The sequence below is a fragment of the Crocodylus porosus genome, unplaced genomic scaffold, assembly GCF_001723895.1.
Source record: "Crocodylus porosus isolate Cpor-Errol unplaced genomic scaffold, CroPor_comp1, whole genome shotgun sequence".
Classification (NCBI taxonomy): domain Eukaryota; kingdom Metazoa; phylum Chordata; order Crocodylia; family Crocodylidae; genus Crocodylus; species Crocodylus porosus.
In genome coordinates, this window is record NW_017728886.1 from 187,233,902 (window position 1) to 187,256,580 (window position 22,679).

At 40.8% G+C, this 22,679-nt stretch overlaps 1 protein-coding gene across 2 annotated transcripts in view; it reads left to right on the forward strand.

Annotated features, from left to right (window-relative positions):
• The window catches only part of GREB1L (growth regulation by estrogen in breast cancer 1 like), a 229,529-nt gene that overhangs the window by 119,361 nt on the left and 87,489 nt on the right, over nucleotides 1-22,679 (forward strand). Inside the window, exons 4-7 of one of the 2 annotated variants that reach the window (XM_019546864.1) lie at nucleotides 7,564-7,723; nucleotides 7,915-8,112; nucleotides 18,511-18,687; nucleotides 21,651-21,827. In XM_019546864.1, coding sequence (XP_019402409.1) covers nucleotides 7,567-7,723; nucleotides 7,915-8,112; nucleotides 18,511-18,687; nucleotides 21,651-21,827 — 709 coding nt within the window. In that variant the 5' untranslated portion in view covers nucleotides 7,564-7,566. Of the gene's footprint in view, nucleotides 1-7,563; nucleotides 7,736-7,914; nucleotides 8,113-18,510; nucleotides 18,688-21,650; nucleotides 21,828-22,679 lie in introns of both variants that reach the window. The other variant, XM_019546862.1, reaches the window with a different exon arrangement.

A 22,679-nucleotide genomic window follows, 5' to 3' on the forward strand; every position in this document is an offset into this window, starting at 1 on the left:
GAACTAAGATGTCACTGCTAGGGTCAGTGTTCACTATCAGGTTAATTGTGAAATTGCCTTATAAACAGCAACAAAATCCTAGTTAAGTTCCTCTCCTTAAAGTTTAGGTTAGGTCCCAACTGGAAGCTAATAATTTACATATCTATTTTATATTGAATAACGTCACTTATTTTCACTTTTCTTACTATATAGTTTTACTCTAAGAAGTTACTGAACTTTCCTATTCAGTGGATCTTTCTGTGGGTTCAGGGCCATGTCTACCTACTTTCCTAATAATAATTAGTTTTTACTGCTTTTTACTTCTCTTGACACTACAGAGCCAAATGAGCTATTTTGTTCCCTTCTTCCTTGCACACTGTCAGTTGTGTTGACTCTGTTATATGGATCTTTTTTTAAGGCAGTGGGACAGCATGTGATTATACCTTGAATTGACAAGGATGTTCTAAGAGCTGAAAGGAGGCTGTTCAGCATCCTTGATGAGCCATCACTTTTTTCCTGCGTTTTTCACTGAAGGTGTTCAATGAGATCACCCTAAAAATAGATATTGTTGAAATGTTACAATTCATTAGCTCTGCTTATCCCTTAGAGCATGGGTTTTCAACCTTTTTTAGTAAATGTATGCCTGGTGGCTGGACGTGGAGTAGCGGGGGATGGCGTGGTGTACAACTGGACGCAGAGCAATGGCAGTGCTGTAGGGTGGTGGGAAGTGGCAGTGGCAGCGATGGCTGCCATGTGTGAGCTTCCCTTCTCCCCCTGCATCCAGCCAGCCAGGCTGTGTCCCCACCCTTTCCCGGCCCTCCTCCTGGGAGGCAGAGGTGCAGGGTGGGGACTAGCAGTGCTCCATCCCTGCCTGCCTGTGTGTACCCTCTCAGGCCCTCCCAAGTACCCCTGCCTTAGAGGACAAGGAAGCCAGAATGGTAAAGGCTCCAGGGAATCCTGGGTTGTTACCAAGTAAATCTATTTTACTACAATTATCCCATAGTTGAAAAATGTCCTTGTTAGAGGGCAGGTGGATAGAATCTCAAAGATTCCTAGCATTCTGCTCTGTTACAGAGGAATTTCGTGACTTTTAGGTGTTATACAGTGAACTTTCCAGTGCAAGTGGTTCCATTCTGTATGTCACTGGTAGTCAACCTTTTTCACCTGTGGGCCAAATGAACAATGCCTGGTATGCCTGCAGGCCAGATCCATCTGAGAGACCTGACCTGGTCACAAGGAGGGGGCAGGGGGAAAGCCTGGCCTCAGTCTCGCTGCACAGAGGAAAGGCATGTGGCCCAGGCCCAATCTACCCACATGCAGGGAGGGAGTGAGAGGGCATGGCCTGGCTCTGACATTATCCCTGCTTTCTCTGTAGTTGCTTTCTTATCCCCCTTATACCTGAGGTACACTGATATCTTAATCCTATAGACACATGGGAAGAAATCTCTAGAGAAATTCCACCAGGACTTTAACAACTTCCACCTTTCCATCAAACTGACTCTGCAATACTCCACCCAGCAAACTTATTTCTTGGACACAACTGTGAACCTTTGCAGTGGCCACATGAACACCACATTGGATTGGGAACTGACTGTCTATTGCAGCTACCACCATGCCACCAGCTTTCTGTGTAAGCACACCACTAGATCCACTGTTTACAGCCCTGCTTTATGTGATAACATATCTGCTCTATTCTCATGAACTGGGATGGATACCTTTAGGGATCTGGAACAGGGCATCCTACTAGGGGTGCCCTGTCAAAGATTTTCTTGGCTGATACCGATAACTGATTGTTAACCAGCCATATCAGCCGATACTAATCTGATAACTGATTTACAGGAATGCAGCCAGGCAGCATGGAGAGCAGCTCCCTGCAGGTAAGTGTGTGGAGGGGAAGGGATATGGGGGGACAGATTGAGGCTCCCATAGTAAGGGAAGTAGTGGGGCAGGGGCTGGGGCTGGGGGCACTGCTCAGCCAGGGGACCTGGGGCCAAGGCAGGGAGTGAGACAGAGCTGCAGGCAGCTTGTCCAAGGGATCAGCATCCTGGTGCTTAAAAATGGCGGTGGTGGCACTTCCACCATTTTTAAATCTGGGGACACCTTTAACTGAAGCTGAGTGGGGTGAAGGTGGATGCAAGCTGCCTACTGCGAGCTCAGGGCTCTCTGCTCTGCTGCCTTGAGAGCGCCATACCAGCCACATATCCCTCTGCTGCATGGGGGGCATGCAGCCACCATGGGGCTCCCAGGACTAAGACAGCAGAGCAGAGAGCCCCAATCCCACAGAGAACAGTCCACATCTGCCTTGCACACAAGTCTGGGGGCACACCTTAGGCAGTGTGCACAGTGGCAGAGAGCTGCTCCCCCACTGGCTGAGCCACCTGCAGCTTCATCTTGCTCCCTGCCCTAGCCCTAGGTCCTATTCAGCACCCTGGCTGAGCAACACCCCCAGCCTCAGCCTCTTCCCCCGCCCCCCTCCTTTCTTTACTGTGCTGGCCTCAAACTGCCCCACCTCATGCTCCTTCCTTTACCCTTCACAGACGTAACTGTGCTCCATGCTGACTGGCTGCATTCTTGGCCAGGTGCTTGCATTGTTGACTGGTCAGACCTAGCTTCACATACTACAGAGGGGCTGGCTGGGCCATGACGGTGCTACAGTGCTGGGCTAGTCAGCAAAGAGCCCCTGAATTGAAGCACCCTCATGCCACAGGCAGCCCTGTCAGCGTCTATACATGCATTCTGGTGGAGTAAATAACTCCATCACAGGACAGTTCTTGTATCTGGCCTTACTAACCTGTGGCAAAGTTAATTGGTATACTTTGGCCTAATAGCTCCAGATATGTAGGCTGGTGATGCTTTACTGCAGAGCTAACTAGGCAACTCCACAGTAAGCATCTCATATAGGTGCTGCTACCATAACTCTAATTTGTCAGATGCCCACTATAACAGTGGTCGCCCATTTAGCCATTAATCGACCCTTTTATCACCTCTCTGCTGTTTTCTTTCGCTCACCATGCTGAGATGATATTAAAATGAACAAGGGGGAGGCAGATGTCCAGCTAGTGGGTTGGATTATTTAAGTTCTCCAGGTATACCTACAGGGTTCTTCCTCCCCTACACCCTGATCTGACACTCTCCCAATCAGCCTTATCATAGAATCATATCATAAAAGTAGGGTTGGAAGGGACCTTGTAGATCTTCAAGTCCGACCCCCTGCCTGGGCAGGAGAAAAAACTGGGCTCAAATGATCCCAGCTAGGTAGGCATCAAGCCTCCTCTTAAAGACCCCCAGGGTAGAATCCAGCACCACTTCCTTTGGAAGTTGGTTCCAGATCCTAGCCGCCCTAACTGTGAAGTAGTTCTTACGGATGTCTAATCTAAACCTACTCTCCAACAACTTGTGTCCATTATTCCTTGTTATGCCAGGGGGTGGTAGGGAAAACAAGGTCTCTCCCAAACCCTTCTGGTCCCCCCAGTGAGTTTATAGATGGTCACCAGGTCCCCCCTCAGCCTTCTCTTGTGAAGGCTGAACAGATTCAGGTCCCACAGCCTCTTATTGTAGGGTCTGCCCTGTTGTCCCTGGATCATGCAGGTGGCCCTCCTCTGGACCCTCTCAGTGTTGTCCACATCCCTCCTGAAGTGGGGCGCACAGAACTGGACGCAGTCCTCCAGCTGTGGCCTGACCAGTGTCGTGTAGAGGGGGAGGATCACCTCCTTGTCCCTGCTAGAGATGCACCTGTGGATGCACGACAAGGACCGGTTACCCTACCAACCGTGACCTCGCATTGTCGGCCCATGTTCATCTTGGAGTCAATAATGACTCCAAGATCCCTTTCTGCTTCTGTGCTCTCAAGAAGGGAGTTTCCCGTCTTATAAGTGTGCTGCTTATTAGTACTGCCCAAGTGCAGCACCCTGCACTTGTCCGTATTGAAGTGCATCCTGTTTTTGCTAGCCCACCCCTGTAACCTATCCAAGTCTTGCTGCAGTCTTTCCCTCCCTACTAGCATGCCTTACTTTGAGCAATGAGGGTAACTCCAAGGTGTCTCCTGCATTTATTTTCCTGTTGATGTGACCTTTTTGGTCCTTCTCTAGTCAGCCACTTTGTTAGGTGCGAGTCAGTTAGGTTCTGAATTAATTTAACTGTCTCCCGACCCAGTTATCCTACCTGAGTCCTCCTTAGGGACAATAACTCATAAATATCCCTCCTGGTTTATTTGGGTCCTTCTCAATCCAATAGGCCCCCCTAATCGATCAGTTTTCTTACTCTATCAGCCCCTAATTAATTTTAACACATTGTATAATAGAGTCCATGCTCTAATTAATCAATTATCTGCTTTGATAAGGCTTTAATTGATTTCATTGCCTTGCACAATACAGTCCATCAGTTTCTTGACTTCCCCCTTTCTTGTGCAATCAATTCAGGCCCGTTAATTGTCCACCTTCAACAAAGACCGGGATTCCCTTTGCTCTCTATCATAAGAGATTTCCTTCCTACTAGGCTGGGAGAAGTCTCTGCAGCTGCAGTCTCAGTGTCAGCCTTCCACAGCCAGAGTTCTTCTCCCTTCTCTGTCTCATTTGCACTTCCACAAGGTACTTGTCTCCCCTCCCCTTGCTTTCCCCTTTCCATGGCTCTTGTAAGTTGGGCCACTTCCTTTTTGAGGAGGACCAGAACTCCTTCAGTCCTATGGGAGCTGGTCCCAGCTGCCTGCTGGTGGTGTGCGCAGTTTAACCCATTTGGTGCCAAATTGGCATTTTCCCCTGGCTCCAGCACTCTTGGTGACTGTCTCCCCTGGCCAGACTTGCCTCAAGGTGCGAGCATAGCAGGGTCTGAGCTCAGCCTCCTGCTACACCTGTATTGTAATGCATAGATCATTTCTATATGCATATATGGGACCTTACATGTAGAATGAAGACAAGAGTCAGTCTGTCTGATCTGGCATCCTAACCATCCTGCCTGTCTTAATGTCCCTGCTAATGGAAAACATGATCTCTAGCTCTCATATAATGAATGTCATCAGTAGATTTTTTTAACAGGTTTTGTACAGGAGGTCAGTACCATTGTCCCCTTTTTATACCCAGAGAATCTGAGTTAGAGAGAGGTGATGGTAACTTTCCTCATGTTACCCAGCAACCTAATGACTAAGCCAGGAATAGAACCCAGGTCTCCCAAATTGTAGTCCTGTGTTCTAGCCACTTGGCACACTGCTTCCCAGGTTATAATATTAGAAGACACGAGGAAGGTGGAGTCATGAGCTAAGGTCATGTTTATATATTGCAGTTTATATACTGCATTGGTTCCTGTCTTATTTCCCCCCCCAATTCAATACATAGCCACAAGTTAACTTTACTGGAATAACATATTACAAGAAATCAATCATTTGTATTCTGTGGTGGATACTAGATTTTTATTACATCTGTCCAATATGTGTTGTATGTGATAATGGCTCAATACAACAGTAGAGTTATAATTTAGCATGTTGTTTTCAGGTAATTTTAAAATCTTCTTTGGCTTCATTGTCACTTGGCATTTAAATTTGAAAGATCATGTAATGCTACTGGAGGCATCAGTTTAGTAGTTCCTGCTGGCATATTATAGGAGAAATGCAACAAAACCCTGAGGAAGCAGGGTATAAAAAGTGAAACATTTAAGGGAAAATGATTATTAATAATATAATAATACTATTATATTATTTATATATAATATCGCCTTTTAGCTATTTTTACTAGATTTCAGCAGTGGCAACCAACAAAATTATTAGGTGTCTCTGCACCCAATTGCTTGGCTAACATAACAGCACCCTAGGCCAGAGGTTCTCAATGTTTTACAACAGGCAGGCTCAAGTAATGAAGTTTGGCCCTAAGGCTGGCCACCAGTGTTCTCTCTAAGCTGCCCGGCATGAGCAGGTGCACTCATGCCGTGTTACCAGGTGCACTTGTGTGGCCATGCACACCATGCAGCTTAGAGGGAATGCTGCTGGCCACTATTGCAATCCAGCTGCTTCCTTTGCCATTTCTTTCCTGCTGCTTGCCACTGAATATCATCCTGGGCCAATGTTTCCAAAACCTGGTGGGCACTCTCGCACCCTCCTCCTGTTGACCAATTGCCATTGGAGGGTTCAGTGGCAATAAAAAACTGTAGCTGTAATAGAGCAGTGCAGACTTTCCAGGGGGCTTCCATACTGGTGAGCTGCTGGCTGTGTGCCTCCAATTCTACCTCCTACCTCTGAATGCTGCCACCTTCCACCACTTCCACTTGCTGGTGATTGCCACTGGGGGGCTGGATCAAACCTTTGTGGGACAGATCTGCCCTGTGGACCATAGGTTGACAATCCTGCCCTAGATAAAATCTTGTGGACATATTTTTGGACAATTATTGAAGTAAGTTAATCTGTGAATTCAATATGTTGTATGTTCTCTGCCGTAATATATACAAAAAATCTCCAAGAGATAAGAAAATAAAGACTAGACTATATGTCTAGTATGCTAAAACTGCATTTGCATCTCTTTAGATCAGGGGTGGGCAGTTATTTTGGCAGATGGGCCACTTGTGTTTTGGTTAGCTGTCAAGGGCTGCACATGTAAAATCTTTCAAAAAAAAATCATTTAAACAAATTATAGATTAAAAATATTAAAAATCAAGCATTTACTAGTAACATATTTTATTGTAAAAATACTTTTTGTCCTGATTTATGTTTTTTTTGAGTCGTGTATATAGAGGTAATTGCATGATAGCTCAATAGCACGATGAACAACCACTTGTAGGCAACCGAGTGGCTGGAAGGCATGTGGGAGCTGGAGCTGGAGGCCTGTATACTGGGGCAGGAGCCCCCTGGCTGCAGCTTCCCTGATGCCTGGCTGGACATGTGGTGTCTGGCATGCGTGCTCATGGCCACTGCTTCTTCCCCACACTACCTGCTGCTCAGAACACAACAGGGGCAGGAGGAGGAGGACCTGCTGGAGGCAGGGGGAACCAAGCAGTACCTGAGCGGGAGCAACTGTGCTGAGAAGCTGTGCATGCTGGCCAGGGCTGGGATAGGGATATCAGTGTGTGTGGGATGGACAGATGTGGGAGTGCAGTGTGGGCTGCCTTGGGCAGGGGTAGGTAGGGCTTGGCCCAATGCAGAGTATGGCGGGGGCTGCCATGGGCCATATGCAATTAATTGGTGGGCTGGTTTTGGCCTGTGGCCCATATTTTTCCCATCCCCACTTTAGATATTTTTATCTGTCCTCAAACAAATTCTATATCAGATAGATTTTTTGAAGCAGTTGAGATTAATATTATTAGGAGAAATAGTAAACAAACCAGCATTTATGAGCTCTGCTAACTGCAGTAAGAGCTCTTATTGAAACAAGCAGACACAGAAGCTTCCAAACTCAGACACAAACAGGAACAAACAGTACTATTTCAAGATGTTGTTGTTTTCACTACATTTTTCATTAACTACTAAATGCCACTGCTAATGTTTATCCTGCTGGATATTTATTAATTCATAAATGACCTGTTTGAATAAAGGGTCTGTGTATGCAGTTCCTCACCCCCTTAACAAACTAAGCTAGTCTCTTTTTTCTTCTATTTTTTTGCTAACAGATAATGGGGAATTCATATGCAGGGCAACTGAAATCTGCCCGCTTTGAAGAAGCTCTTCACAACTCTATAGAAGCCTCTCTGAGATGTAGCAGTGTTGTCCCACGGCCAATCTTCTCACAGCTCTACCTGGACCCTGATCAGCCTCCTTTCTTGCCGGAAGGTAACCATGCAAGTATGGCACATTTCAGTTGTCATTTTTTTTGCTAAAGAAAATATTATAGCTCAGCTCATTTTTGGACATAAAATCCATATTTAATTTATGTGCCTCTTGGAAGGGAGTTGTGGTATTTGTCTGCCATTGCTCTGACCTGAACTAATACAAGGGTGGTTCTGTTTTATATTTTTGCTCAGATGTAAAACCGAAGGTGGAAGAACTGGACAAAGAGTTGGTGCATCGTTACTCGCAGAATGGAACCCTGGATTTTTCTAATAATCAAACTGTTAATGAAATGGAAGATGAAGAGGAAGATGAAGACATGTCAGATTCAAGTAGTCCACCAATCCCATATTCACAAAAACCTGCCCCAGAAGGGTCTTGCACTACTGATGGTTGGTTTCCATCCCTGTATCTAAAATGAACTGAATGAATTCTCAGTATCATGCTTAGTCTTCAGAGTAACAATGAAAACTGATTGAATTACCATACTGAATATTGATAGTATATTGTTCCCATGAGAGCTATTAATAAAGGGTCCAGTTTTCCAACTTTTACTCATACTGGGAAGTACTTATTCACATGAGTGGTCTTGTTCAAGAGTCTAGAAAGGTGACCATGCTTTTTGGCTTTTGACTAAAATGTTGCCTTTCAGATTTAGGCCAGAAGATACTTTATTTTGCATTTCAAACCCAATTTAACTGGATAGTTTTTCAAACATTATAACTATTTTTAAAGGCCAGCTTGAATAGGGCTAATTGCACAAGGATGACTTCCCAAAATGAGTAAGAATATGGAGCAGTCAGCCCCAAACACTTACATAAATTCATAAAATTCAAAGTAACTCTAACATACAGAAATAAAAATGTGTTTGTTCTTTATTTCAACTTTTCTTGATTTTTTTTTTTTAATGTAAATCTGAAATTGTCATTCCTAATCTTCAATGAACTGTAATCCTTCTAAAAATTCAGTTAAAAAACTTTGGGAAACAATTGAATAAGGGGAAGAGGGTTATATTATAGAGGAAAAAAGAGAATTGTTGTTTGTGAACATTGATTGAGGTTCCTTATGGCCCATTATTAGCTCCTTAAAGATGATCGCAGTCTATTGCATATGCTCACAAAAGTAGTGGGAATGAGTTCAACCAAATTATGTGGATAATTGTCAGTTCAGTACTGTAACAGGTTCACAGCCTATCCATAAAAGATTGTTAAACACAAACGTTGACAATACAAACTTTTAAATGTAAGCTGTAAAGCAGGAGTTTGACACTAAAAGGCAGGGTAGATTTGCAATTTGTAGACTAATTGAGTTAGAAATAGATATAAGCTTTTGTGAATGGGATCTCACTTCATCAGATAGTGTGAGACCATGTGCACAGAGCAGTGTATAGAATGGAGAAAGTGATTTGAATATAAAAGGTAGGAAGGAAGTGTGTTAGGGAAACAGCTGTTAGAATGAGAATTAAACTGTGGGCTCACATTATGAGTATAGCCTACAGATCTATAAATCCCTAAAAGAAAATATTAATAATAGCTCTTATATGGCATTTCTATTTTAATAAATGACTTTAACATCAGATTTCTGCTGGGTTGTTGGCCTCTTGCAGTGATTGCCATTAAAAAGTCAATATTTACCAGCAAGTACTTTGCATATGTAGACAATATTGCCAGCATTTATTCCCCATTGTGCCCTAAAATTTCCATGGTAATTGGTGGTAAATATTGATTTTTGCTTTTGCCCCTCTTAGTCTGGGTTAGATGGGCATTTCTGTCTTTTAGAAGATTAGAAACCTATCATCAAATTGTAAGAAGGGAAGGGAGCAGCTGTCTCTTCTTAGAAACTAGGGAAGGTTATTGGGAGTCTGTTATGTAGTTTTTATATTTTCTTCTGTTTTCTGAGTTTGTTTTTGGTTTTTTAGAACTACCTAGGGATAGATCTTAATACAGGAATTGCATGGACACTGACTTACTGGTTGATGTTCTCATAATAAGGATAGGTAGCCGTGTTAGTCCGAAGTCAGGCAGAAGGTAAGGTAGATTTGAACCTTACGAACTAACTGAATCAGATGCATAAGCGTTCGTAAGCAACTTACTTCACTGGATGCTATCACTGTTTGTGAAAGCTTATGCAGTTCTAATTTAGTTGCTCTATGAGGTGAAAAACGACTCTGCCTTTTGCCTCACAACAGCAGATTGAAACCTGTTGTCTATGTTAATTCACTTGGATATGTAGCCGTATAAATACCATTTACCATATCTATGGATCTTGGCAGGAACAGATATAGTAGCTTTGTTCTTCTTTCTAAGAGAACTTAGCAGGGCCTACTCATAGGGTTTACTCACTGGGGTTCTTACCAAGTCTTAGTCTTTTAGCTTCCAATTCAGTATGGAGATGTGAAACTTTGGTGAAATATCATCGTTGTGATTCTGGAATTTAGTTCTGTGCTCCAGTATGATTGGTGTGCTTGCTTCTATTACTTAGTAATTGGCCAAGGTTAGGACTTGAATGGGAACTAATTGGTAGAAGTTCATTTAAAGACATAAAATGATATTGACAAGCTGTTACAAACAGGCAAAAGAGATCATGGAAGTGAGTTTCCCTCTCCCTCCCAGATATGGAATGTGCCAGCCTTTTAATTACAAAATTGCTTAATGTAGGCAATCTGTTGGATCTAGATTTGACCCAAATATTAAATGAATACATTGCTTTAGTTTCCAGTGAGGATGATGAAGTTGACCATGGGAATAAAGGCAGGATGGCTAATGGGAATAAGCACTTAGAAAAAAATGTACATTGGAGGTATAAACAAAACTTAAAATGACATCGGATAATCTCCATCTCATATTGCTGAAGGAACTAACACCTGAAATTGCAAGTTCAGTGGCAAGGATTATGATGAATGTGTCCAATCAGATGCGGTACCTTCTGATTGGGGAAGAGTAAGTATAATATCTATATTGAAGAAAGGGGAAACAGTCATCCAGGCAACTACATGGCTGGTACTATACAAGATTTTAGAAACAAATTTGGAAGGAGAAACATGGAGGAAAATGGGGCAAAAAGGCAACACGGGTATAGCAAAAGTAGACGCTGTCAAACTAACTTGATATTTTCCTTGTCTAGAAAATCAGTTCACTAAAGGATATAGGGTTAATCTAATATAAAATTTACATGGAAATGTACTGGGGACTGTAGATTTTAGTGCAAGAACTATAACATAGCTAAAGGAACTAGCTAAAAAGAGAACAATAGGTTAAGCAGAAAGAAAAATAATTGTGCAGAGGGATGTTGCTAATGGAGTTTCTCAATTAGTTCTTCAGTAAAGAAACTAATCTCATTTAATATTTTAACTAAGGCCATTGGCACAAAAATAGGGGTCTGCTAATGAAATTAATTGGATTTTGAATCTAATGAGATTTCTGAATGATACAAAGTTGGGAGTTACCAGTAAAGAAAATGATCAGAATATCATGTTGGAAGAAGAGGATGGCTTTTGAGGACAGGAGTTATAGCAGTTTAATAGTACAGAGTGCAGGACCACATATATGGTAACTAATAAGAATTTCTGCTGGAAGGTGGAGTCTTCTTAGTTGGAAAGGGCATAGCAGCAGAGAGACCTGGTATATTAGTCAATCAGTGAACCACCAAAGAGATATGATCTCAAAAAAGGTAAATATCATTCTGAGATATGTCAAATGAGGTGTTTACAAGCAAGATAGGAGAGTATTAATTCCATTGTACCATGAACTGGCAATATCTAATCTAAATGCTGTGTACAGCTCTGATTACTCATGGTCAGGAAAAATGAATTCAAACTTGAAGTGGTACAGAAAAAGCCTAGTTGACTGATAAGGTTAATAGAGAGCCTATCTTATCAGAGCATATAGGTGTTGCCTACTGAAACAAAGACAGGGGGGGTGTGAAAGAGGGAGGGCTACATTAAGGAGGGAGAAGAGTTATTTAGGCTAAAGGACAGTGTTGGCACAAGAATCCCTTAAAAAAAAAAAAAAAAAAAAAAAAAAAAAAAAAAAAAAAAAAAAAAAAAAAAAGATTATATCATCATATTGTCACATTGGAGTGTATTTAGTGACTGGGGAGGTCCCCTCAAGTCCTGTGTCTAGTGTTGCTGTGTTCTTATTATCCCTGATGGTTTCTTGTTGTCCAGACAACAACAGTTGTCAAGAGTGATCCTTTCCATCTTTCCTGGTTTAAAAAATACTATCTTTCCTTTTATCTATAAATTATAACATTGTGACCTTCAGTGTGGATTACACAATTGTATCTGGGGCTATACTTGAAGGCATCAGAAATTCAAGTAGTGCAGGTAGATGTCTAGATACTACAGAACTAAGTACAATAGAAACATCTGTGGTATGCCTGCACATTGAACATAACAGATTTCACACATGGATCTGTGCTTTTTTTTTCATTTGTGCTAGTTTCAGGTTCACTTTCTTTCTGTGTGTGGGGGGGGGTTGTATGGGGGTGTGTGTGTGTGTATTTCTGCATGTTTGTTTTAACCTACAAATCATTTCAGATTTTGGGTTCTTGTTACCTTCAAAGAAACTGCCTGCATCTTACTTTTAATTATAAAACTGAGGGGCTGGAGATGACAAGTTCTTAGATATGACTGTCTAAGGGAAGTGGAGAGAAGCATAGTCTCAATGGAGGGCTCTTGATTCTTGGACTGACTTGACTTTCGTCTGACTGAACTCAAATTTAATGATTTTGTGGTTGCAAATCGGATCTAGTTACCAGGTTTTTCTTTGCTGTGCTGATTAAAATGGGGATGGTTTCTATAGTTGGACTGTTAGAAAAGGAGCGAGAAGAAGTTTAAAGACAGTTTGTCAATATAGTTTTAGTTTGTGTGTAATATATTTATTTGTGCTGTAAGTGGATGGGCTTGCAAACAGGCTCATTCTGAAGGCCATATCTTAATAAAAGATTGAATTGGTGGCACCTACCTATCCTCCCAAGTATGATCAAATAGAGCACCCAACCTTGTTTTTTCCATTGCATGACATCCCTGGAGTAGCTAACAGCAGTTGCTTACATAGGTAAGTAATATTGAGAAAATATTAAAAAAAAATTAAACCAACTAGAAGTTTAAGTCAGTGGAGACCGCTCAGGTGCTCCAGTTAAGGAGAACTCCTGGTGTGAGAAGCAGTCAAGGGGCTGTGCTATTTTCTGTGCTCAGCAACTCGTGCCAGGCAGCTGTGCAGAAGGTGCAGTGAAGCAAAACTCTTGCCTGATTTTCAGACTGGGAACTCTGGAATGCAAAGCAGTCAGGGAGCAGCTTCCTCCCCACCTCCTGATCCATGGGAGGAGCAGAAGCAGCTGCCACCCAAGCTTTCTGTAGATCAAGGTGGCCCTGGTCTCCAGGAGGCAAAGGAGCCTTTCCCTTGGTTCCACTCCTCTTGGTCCCCAGAAACTTGCCCAGGAATGATTTCTACCTTGTTGTAGTTGAGTTAATTTTGTTCAGGAGCATCCATTTGTTCTCTGGTAAGAAAAGCTTGAATGTTTGTATATTTTTGGTTTCTACTGAGAGAATGGTGATTTTCTTGGTATAAACTGAAAAACTGTACATGGACTTAGTTTATATTGATCAATCATGAAGAAAAAGCTCATCTGTCATAAGTCCCATTTTTGATTGGCCACCCTTCATTAGTTGACATTAGTGGTGGACTTTTATTTTTGTTGATTAGCCAACAGCAACCAACAGGTTTATGCACAGTGGGTAACCACATGTGCAGTTAGCCCACATAATAATTTTGTGTGCAAAAATAAAGCATTTTAGTGGTAAGTATAATTTATTTTCTTCTGCAGAAGTGTCAGCTCTAAGTGAACTTTTAATAATCAGTTTTTAAACATATATATAGAAATAACGTTGCAAAAAATATTGATGGCTCTTTGCATAGTGACCTCAAATGTTCACGGTGATACAGTAAAGCATTCTTAACTTTTGTTTGCCATATCTTTAAAGCAAGCCTTTTCTAATTTGTGGAGCAGCATTGTAGGCAAGGTGTATGAAACTCAAAACAGTGAATTGTCAGTTTACCTGAGAGCTGAAAGGAAGCTAAAGAAATTTCAGAGGCAATTAGGTAAGCAGGTATTTAGCACCTGATCAGTTGCTGTGAAGTTACAGTAGCAGCAACAGCAAGCTGCAATTCACATGCAAGTTGTGGAAGCTAATTTCTTATGCAAATACCTATTTTACTGGAGTACAAAAAGATGTATATACCCCATGCTGAGGTTGCCGTTTATTAGTGTTAAGAAAGGGGGGGAAATAATCATTGTTTTCAAAAGGTTTCAGCACTTTTGTATTTCCACAGCTGTACAGACAAAACATTTTATTTGGCCAAACACATCTGCTTTCATTGAAATTAAGAGATGATTGGAGAATGCAAATTGCTTCTTTAAAGAAAAAAAAATTTGAATTTTTTTTCCCAAAGAAATGCAGATAGTGTCTGCCAGAGCCATTCATTCATCTTCTTTTCCATTGCTCTTAGCATTTCACAAATTGTTATTTAGGATTTTTTAAACCAGCTAAGCAGTATTCTTTCTCATTTATGTTTTATAAAGATTTAATACAGTGTAGTTTTTTGGGGGAAGGGAAGGTGACAACTCAGAAGTTTTTTCAAGTACAAACTCCCATGCTAATTAAAAAAGAATATAGAAAATATGTGCACAAATTGTACACGCTGAGATAGAAGTCAGACTCTGAAAATGTGTCTCTTAGGATACAGACGGACCTAACAATAGTATTACTATAGACAATACTGATACAAGCTGTTATGGTATAACTGTTAAGTCAGCATGATTCTGTAGGATACAAGTATAGCAAAACTGTTCCACCTTTAACCCTGCTAAATTCAGGGGTAAAGATAAGATAGTTTAGTTAACTTGTATTGCTCTAGGATCCTATAGATAGAAGTTAGATTGTATCAGCTGCTGTATGCTTCTGAGCAACATATTCTCCCTTTTAAAGTGACTACTGTATTTACTTGAATACCCCACCAATAATTAGATTCTATATAGGGAAGATTTATAAATTTGTTATCATTTTCCAAGTATGGAATTTAATTATTGCACGTTTTTCTTGAATTTGTCCATCTCCCATTGCTACAGCACAGAAAATAAATGTGGGGGTCAGGAAGCCCCTGGCCCCTTTACCCCCCCCCTCCCCATCACCCTGCATTCCCTCCCTTCCCCTCATCCTCACTGTCAGACCCTGCTGTTCCTGAGCACATGGAAGTGATGGATAAATTTGAAAGCACTGACCTTGAAATAAATGTAAGTTACCATTTAGGCAAATTACTATAGGTACCCATCGCCTTAATTCATACAGAATGGATACATTTGGCCTCTTTTGAAACTGCTGCAAGTTTTAGCATAGATACTCCAAAAACACACTTTTAAGTAGCACTTTTATACCTACTTATTTTCAGTACAAATGATGTATGATATTAATCCAAAGCCAAAAGGCTTATGATTTACCATATCGTACATTGGGTTGGGCCCCAGCAGAGTCGGAAGCATTTCAAGCCATGGTGACCCCATAGCTCAACACTGCTTAGTGTGTATGTGTACTCCAGAATACTCCCTCCCCCACCAAGAAACAAAGGATCCATGTGCTAATTAGCCACCCCCCATGACTGAAACTGGATGTTTTTGTTACGAGTCCTGGGATTTTCCAAAAATACATATGCAGATGAGGTACAGGGCAACCTGGTTTGGCTCTGCTTCATGGAGAGTTGGGCCACACTAATATGCAACAGGCTGAGAGAGGAGGTGAGAGAGGGATACTGGGTGAACTGTTTGGGGCCCCGTTTGTTGGTGTTTGCCAGACATTTAAGACTGGTGAAGAAATAGGAATCATTGGAAATGGGACACTAAGGTGCAGCTCAGCTGTGGGAGTGAAGAGGATGTATTCAATGTAGCCCACCATGACTTGAAAAAGTGTCAGTGCTTAAGGGGAGATTAAGCTCAATGGGCACTATTATGCAACTTGTTCAGATGGGCTGCACTAACCTATTCTTGTGGTAGGTTCCCATCAGTATATTTGTCCCATGTAGACTATGTGTTTTATTCTCATGCTCAGTATTGGCTGGATTTAATCAACTTTATACTTGGTTTCCATTACCAATTACTGTTGACTGTAGTTTAGTAATAGACATTGCATTTAATGAGGTTTTCTTGTATGCAATTACAAGACAAAGGTCTTATTTCACCTCATCTTCCTTTACTGATGTTTAAATGGATATACCTGTAGTTAATATTTACTTATCAACACAAAATCATACTAAAAAGCAGTATTCTGAATTTGTGGTTAAATAATAGAAAAAAATAATGAAGGGAAAAATAAGGGGGGGAAAATGACTACCCTGCTCCTATCCAAATGAACTGTTTGTTTCTAAAGAAATGACCCTTGTATGGGATCTTCTGGTTTAGTTTTAAATAGTAGTTGGAACTTAGGAAAGTAGTTGGCAAATAGGCAAGATTCTGTCCTTGCTGCAACCAGTTGCTGCCAGTTCAAGTCTTGTCCTTTACTGGGCTAAAGGTGAGTTAAGGGTGTATTTTTTGCTTCAGTTCTGTTTTTGCAGGATTTTATTCTTTAATTTTTGTTCAGATCTTGTGTTGAAATCTCCTTTGTTTTGTGTTGTAGGCCCTCTTATTTTTAGTAACATCAACAACAACAAAAACCCCAAAACCCCAGGAGAACTGTTAAGAGAACAGTTAATAGTTACGTAGCAGACATATTGGGACAGATCCTTAAGTATGGTTTGCAGTTTATCACGTTACTTATGATTTGAATATCTAAGCAGAAAGGAATAGCTGCTTCCCAGCTACTGTTTTCTTGTGTAAATACTAAAAGTCATATTTACATAGTTAGATGTATTATGATAGTGCGTGTGTGGCATTTATACAGTACAGTTGTCTTTATACAGATAGCGGGAAACATGAAATTTATTCAGATAAACCGTTTGCCTAATAGGGTGGTATCTGTGGTATCAGGCTGGTTTCAGTGTGGATTATTAAAGCACCATGTTCTTGCATTCAAAAACTTGTCTTAACTCTATTGCAACCATGAAGTTTGTCCAGTAAAATATATCAGCCTAAGTAATCGTTGCCTCGTGAAACATTAATGTGTGTTCAAAATATTACTGCCTGAATGTTGTGACCAGTTTTTCACTACTCCTTCCACCTGCAGAGGCTCCTACTAGTGCTTAAGATGTCCTATTCAATCCTTCTATCATCAAAACTACTGGTGTGGCTTTATTCTGTATACAGCCAGGGTGGGCAATTATTTTGGGCGGAGCACCACTTACTGAGTTTTGGCAAGCCATCAAGGGCTACACGACAGACAGCCAGGGGCAGATAAATATTAATTTTCTAAACTTTTTAGGGGCCCCGTGGGCCACATTTTGCCCAGCATGGTTTCAGTATGAGTTGTTGGGTCACTTACAGTTGTGTCCAAAATTTTCAACTTCTTTGGACCTCGCTTCACTTGAATTGGTGTTTGGAACATGAGGAGTTGTTGTGCTTATGAAGTTTTAGCTTCCAACATGATTTTCTGCTATTTACTCATTGTAGAGATAAGTCATATTGAAACAGTGCTGAAAATTATTCTGACAACCAAAACCTTGGCTATCTTAGATTCCCTATAATATATGAAAAAATGAATAAAGTGAAAACCTAAACAGTCCCCATTACTTGAAAGTGTAAAGTAAGCAAATTTTTAATTCTGAAAAATACCTTTAAGTAAGAGATAACTAAACAAACTTTGTTGAAAAAGCACAAGAGAAAAGCTCAGACTCTCCTGAAAAACACACATTTTAGCTTGGTCTTTCCCTTAATATGAAGTGTATTCAGTCAAATTATAAATTTCAATAAATGGAGCAGATCAGATAAGCACCAGCATAAAATATAGTAATATAGACCAAATCCATACCTAGATGGAATATATATGGAAAATAAAAGGTGAAAAAATACCCAAACTCTTTTTTGAATAATGTATTATTGAAACCTTTCTCATACCTTTAATGAAGAAAACCCAGCTATGTTAAGGGAAAGTTTCAAAATTGATTTTGAAGCATTTTTTATTGCACTGGATTTATGCCTACCTCTTTTCTTATAGTTAATATATTTTGTTTAGTACCAATAATATGGTCAACATGGTACAAGATACCAAGATAGAGAATCTCATTTGAAAACTTTGCAATATAAAGATTGAGATAAAGAAAATTATTGATAATAAATTAAGGACTCTGTTGTTATGAATTCTCAATATCTTTAAATTTGGGTTGAAATGATATACATTGTATAGGGGGAAAGGAAATACTAAATCAGTTTCACTTACCATGGGGCTTTATTGTAATTTTGAGTGTGTTACAACTTCTTCTGAGTTGTGCTATTAAAACTGGGCATGAACAGTGAAAATTTATCTATTTTTTAGCCATGTGATTTCTTCATAGTTTTGTTAATCTTCATTTTGAAGCATTTCAGGTGCCCTGCCAAATACGTTATTTATATTCTCTCGGCTAGCAGATCTGAGCCCCTTGTTGTGGGCCTCATCCCAGTTCCTTGGAGGCCTGTATGAATCTTTCTGTTGACTTAGATTAGACCTCAAACAAGTAGGATAATGAAACATGTCCAGAATTTACTTTTTTTCTTAAATGTCTGTTTTTTAAAAAGTAGATATAATCTCAAAACAGTAAGTATTTTTCTTAATTATTTTGTATAATGAACACAAACCTTATAAAGTTTCATCATGTGTCTTTCCTTTTTAGGTTTTTGTCAGGCAGGCAAGGATTTGCGGTTAGTATCCCTGTGTATGGAACAAATTGATATCCCAGCAGGCTTCCTGTTGGTAGGAGCCAAGTCTCCAAATCTTCCTGAGCACATTCTAGTGTGTGCTGTTGACAAGCGGTTTTTGCCAGATGATCATGGAAAAAATGCACTTTTAGGTAAATGGCTTTCATTACTCCTCTTGTAACAAAAATGTATAATTTAAAGTTTGGCTCAACATCATACTATATCAGTTTGGCAAATTAATTTTGACTAATGGTGCACTGAAGGAAGTCAGTATTTCTTGCATTAAATCTACAGCTACGCTTCAAAAGCCCTTTTAAAATAAGACCCTGGTCCTACAATTTATTGCATTTGAAGTGAATGAGACTCAGCATGTTAAGTAAGCCTTCGGGCCCTAAATGTGAAGCATAATATGTTTTTAATTCTAAAGCTGCTTCTGCTATACATTGAATGACTGAGAAGTATCCATATGCAGCTAATCTTCAGTGTCTAAATAATTTATATGTGGAGCCACCCTTCAGGGTGGGCAACATGGGTGATCACCCAGGGCACCATGGTCAGGTGTGCATCACAGGCACACACATACACACGTGAGCAGCCTGTGCTCACAGCAGCAATCTACCTTTGCCCCAGCCAGTTGCCTCCCCAAGCAGGAGGAGCAGTGTCCAGCCCAGCCTGCCCCCTACCTCCAGCTGTTGCTCAGGAGGAGCTGAGACAGGCAGTGTGGGTGGCAGCAGTGGTTTCTACCTACCCACCTGTCCAGCATACCATGCCACTCCGCCTCCCTGCCAGACTGTGCCCTGTACCCCTCCCTGCCTGCTTCTGCCTACAGCAGTGCTGCTGACTTGGGGAGGGGCAGGGCCACCAAAATACAAGGTCCCCCAGGGCACCATTTCCCTAAGGCCAGCTCTGTTTCTATGTTCTGCCCTCAAAACTCTGAATAAGTAAAAAGAATTTATTTGATAACTTTCTGTATAAGCAGTGCCGTTAAATTGATGTATTAACGTTTCTTAGTAATTGGAGGCAATCATCTGTGCAACTGGATTTCTTACTTTGCCTCATGGTTGGTGTGTAAACAAACCAGTAAAAGTAATTTAAGGCTTTTTTTTTTTTTTGGCATCCTCAGTATCTGTCTTGGATCCTCTCCTTTCTGTCTCTAGTTACTGTGCTGCCTAGAATGCATTCAGGTATACTTTGTAACAAACAAAAAATGTCAATAAAGCCTAAGCACCTTTATTTAGATATAGCTAAAATTCTGGTTTAGTCCATCAATAATCTGACGTAAGTCTTGCACTCTGCTCTGTTTTGTCCTTGACAGCTGTCATACTGTTCCCCATTCAAAACACTCTTGCAAAGACTGCCCACTTAGCTTATTGTTCCAGCTACATTATTTTCCTGCCCCTCCTCCAGTTGTTTCATTCCTCTGATCTTCAGTTCTCCCTTTTTAACTACCTTAATATAAACTGTCTTCTCTTGTAAAGCCCTTCAAAACTTAGCCTTAATCTTCCTCTCATCTCTTAGTTAGTGGTGAGTCCAACAATTTCTGCTCTGGTAATGATCTAAATATTTAAATATCTGGAAGACTAGATAAATTATAGCCAGAAGGGTTTTTTTTAAAGAACTATTTTGGGGGTCTTATGAACCACTGATGTTGGCTTTGTTTGTTTTTCTAAAGGTATCATAGAATTCTTAGGAAGTTTCAAAGGACAAGAGAAAATCTTAATATGTCATTGTTTAACAATTGCAAATTTGGTTGATGAAGGTGACTGCTGATGTAGATTTCTGAAAAATATTGACAATAGAGAGCTATGACATTCTCATTTTAAGAAATGCCATTTTATCATTGTAGTACATTATTAAATAGATACAAACCTAGTTCACTCATAGATATCAAAATGGGTAATCAAAGAAGATGTTCCTAATGGGATCCTACTTAGGCTCAGTGTTGTTTCAAAACCTTAAATGGTAATCTGGATAAAGATATATAAAATCCCTGCTGATAAGTTTTGCCAGTGACTCAAACATTGTTGGACTGGCAAATGATAAGAAAATGTCAGAACAATTTGGATTCCTTCAGACAACATACGCTTTACATGGAGAAAAGAAATTTCATACATTTAGGAACAAGCCACTAGCTTTCTCTGTCCCTTCCTTCAGGGACAATGTACCTTCTGCTTTTGTGTACAGTTCCCACTGACATTGGTGGGATTCTGCTATGGATTATATAGCTTGAAAATGCAGCCCTTTCCCATAGATTCTAATTCAATGTAATTTCAGCCCTCTCCATTAAATTGTTTTGACAACTTTGCAGTAAGGTGGTTCTCTGTCTGGCTTTTGTCTTTATTCCTAATTCTGTTGTTTGCAAAGATTTTTAGATTTTAAAAGCTTTTAATTTCAATCTCAGTAGAACCTAAAGATTTTGTATAAAGTATTAGGGTCTTTTCAGGGCCTTAAGGGGGAAAGTCTTGCTTCTTTCTTCTGAAAACCCCATTGGACAGACAGTGTTGCTTACCCCTCTGCTCTCACTTGGCAAGTTTCTACAAGATAGCCAAAGGCAGTCATAGGGAATATACTTGATTTTTATGCTCTCTTAAGCAGCACCAACTTCCCATAGAATACTTTGCATCAGCCACAGTCATAGGAAAGAAAGCAGGTCCATTTGACACATGTTGAGGATCAGGAAGAAAGTTAGTGACATGGATGGGATTTGAGTATCTTTGTGTTACCAATTTCAGAGTCTTCATAGCTCTCCGTTGTACGTTCTTTCCCTCTGAAGGTCTACTCCTGTGTACAATTTGCAGTGCAGAACACTGGGGTAGCATTTGGCCCTAGATTAGTAATAGCTGGAGGGAGATGGAATTTTCAGACAAATCAGGCATGTCAAAAGTCTGTCTTCATTGCTTGTCTGTCTTCCAGCCATTTGTGTGCTAAGTGAAAGGTCTGCAGTAGATGGATATATGGATGGGGGGTAGCTAATCAGTAGAAATAAAATATACAGGCAAGGCTAAAACAGACTAATTTCCTGTCTGTGTTATATGTCATTTTATGTATTTATTTATTTACTTATTTATTTATGTTGTTATTCTCTTCTGTATATCTTTTCTCATCTTTTTTGTAGGGTTTTCTGGGAATTGTATAGGCTGTGGAGAAAGAGGATTTCGGTACTTCACAGAGTTTTCCAACCACATAAATCTGAAACTAACCACTCAGCCAAAGAAGCAGAAGCACTTAAAGTACTATCTAGTAAGAAGCTCCCAAGGTGTACTATCAAAGGGACCCCTTATTTGTTGGAAAGGTAAAGAGTCCCCCCTTTTTGTTGCAAGATGCTTAGGGTTTTAGATGATATTGAGCACTGGGTTTTTAAGGCATTAAAAATTTAGTGGGTGAAATTTTGGCATGATTGAAAACAGTGGGAAGATTCCCATTGACTGCAGTGGAGTCAGTATGTCACCCAGGGATTTATCAGCCCTTAAATCTTTTGAGACTTCTCAGATAGATTGCAGTCCTATAACATTATGCTGTCATACATAGAAAGACAGCCCTACTGCACTGCTGACCCATATTTAAGATTATAGTGCCATTGTATCAGTTACAGCTATGACTATTCTCAGTCAAAAGTATACATTAATTAATTATGAGCTGAAATTTTTGTTTAGCAGAGACCAACCATGAATGATATTTTATGAAACTCTGAACGAAAAAAATCTGTTCATTTGTTTTAAATTTTCAGAATGAGGAAAAAAATGCAGCCTCCTCCCTCCCCGAGGCCTCCCCCTCTTTGCCAGTTGTTCTTGGGGCCCCCTTCCCAGCCCTAACAAGTGCCACCACCATGACCCCACTTTGCCTCCTCCTGCCGCATTTCCTCCCCTGTAGGCTGTTCTGGGGGGTGTCGGGGATGGGCAGCGTTGGGGCACTGCCACCATAATCCCCACCCACCTTCGCCCTCAGGCAGGGAGGCGTGGGGAAGCCCCACTGCTCGAGCAGCCGGGGCATGTTTGCCATGACCACAAACATCCCTGGCAGCGACTCAAACTTGCACCCATGCAGCCTGGGCCTGCGCAGCCAATCTTGGCCTGCCCTCTTGGCAGCACATGCACAGTTGGCCAAACGCATTACAGACCTACAGACAGACTAAGCCCTTTATATA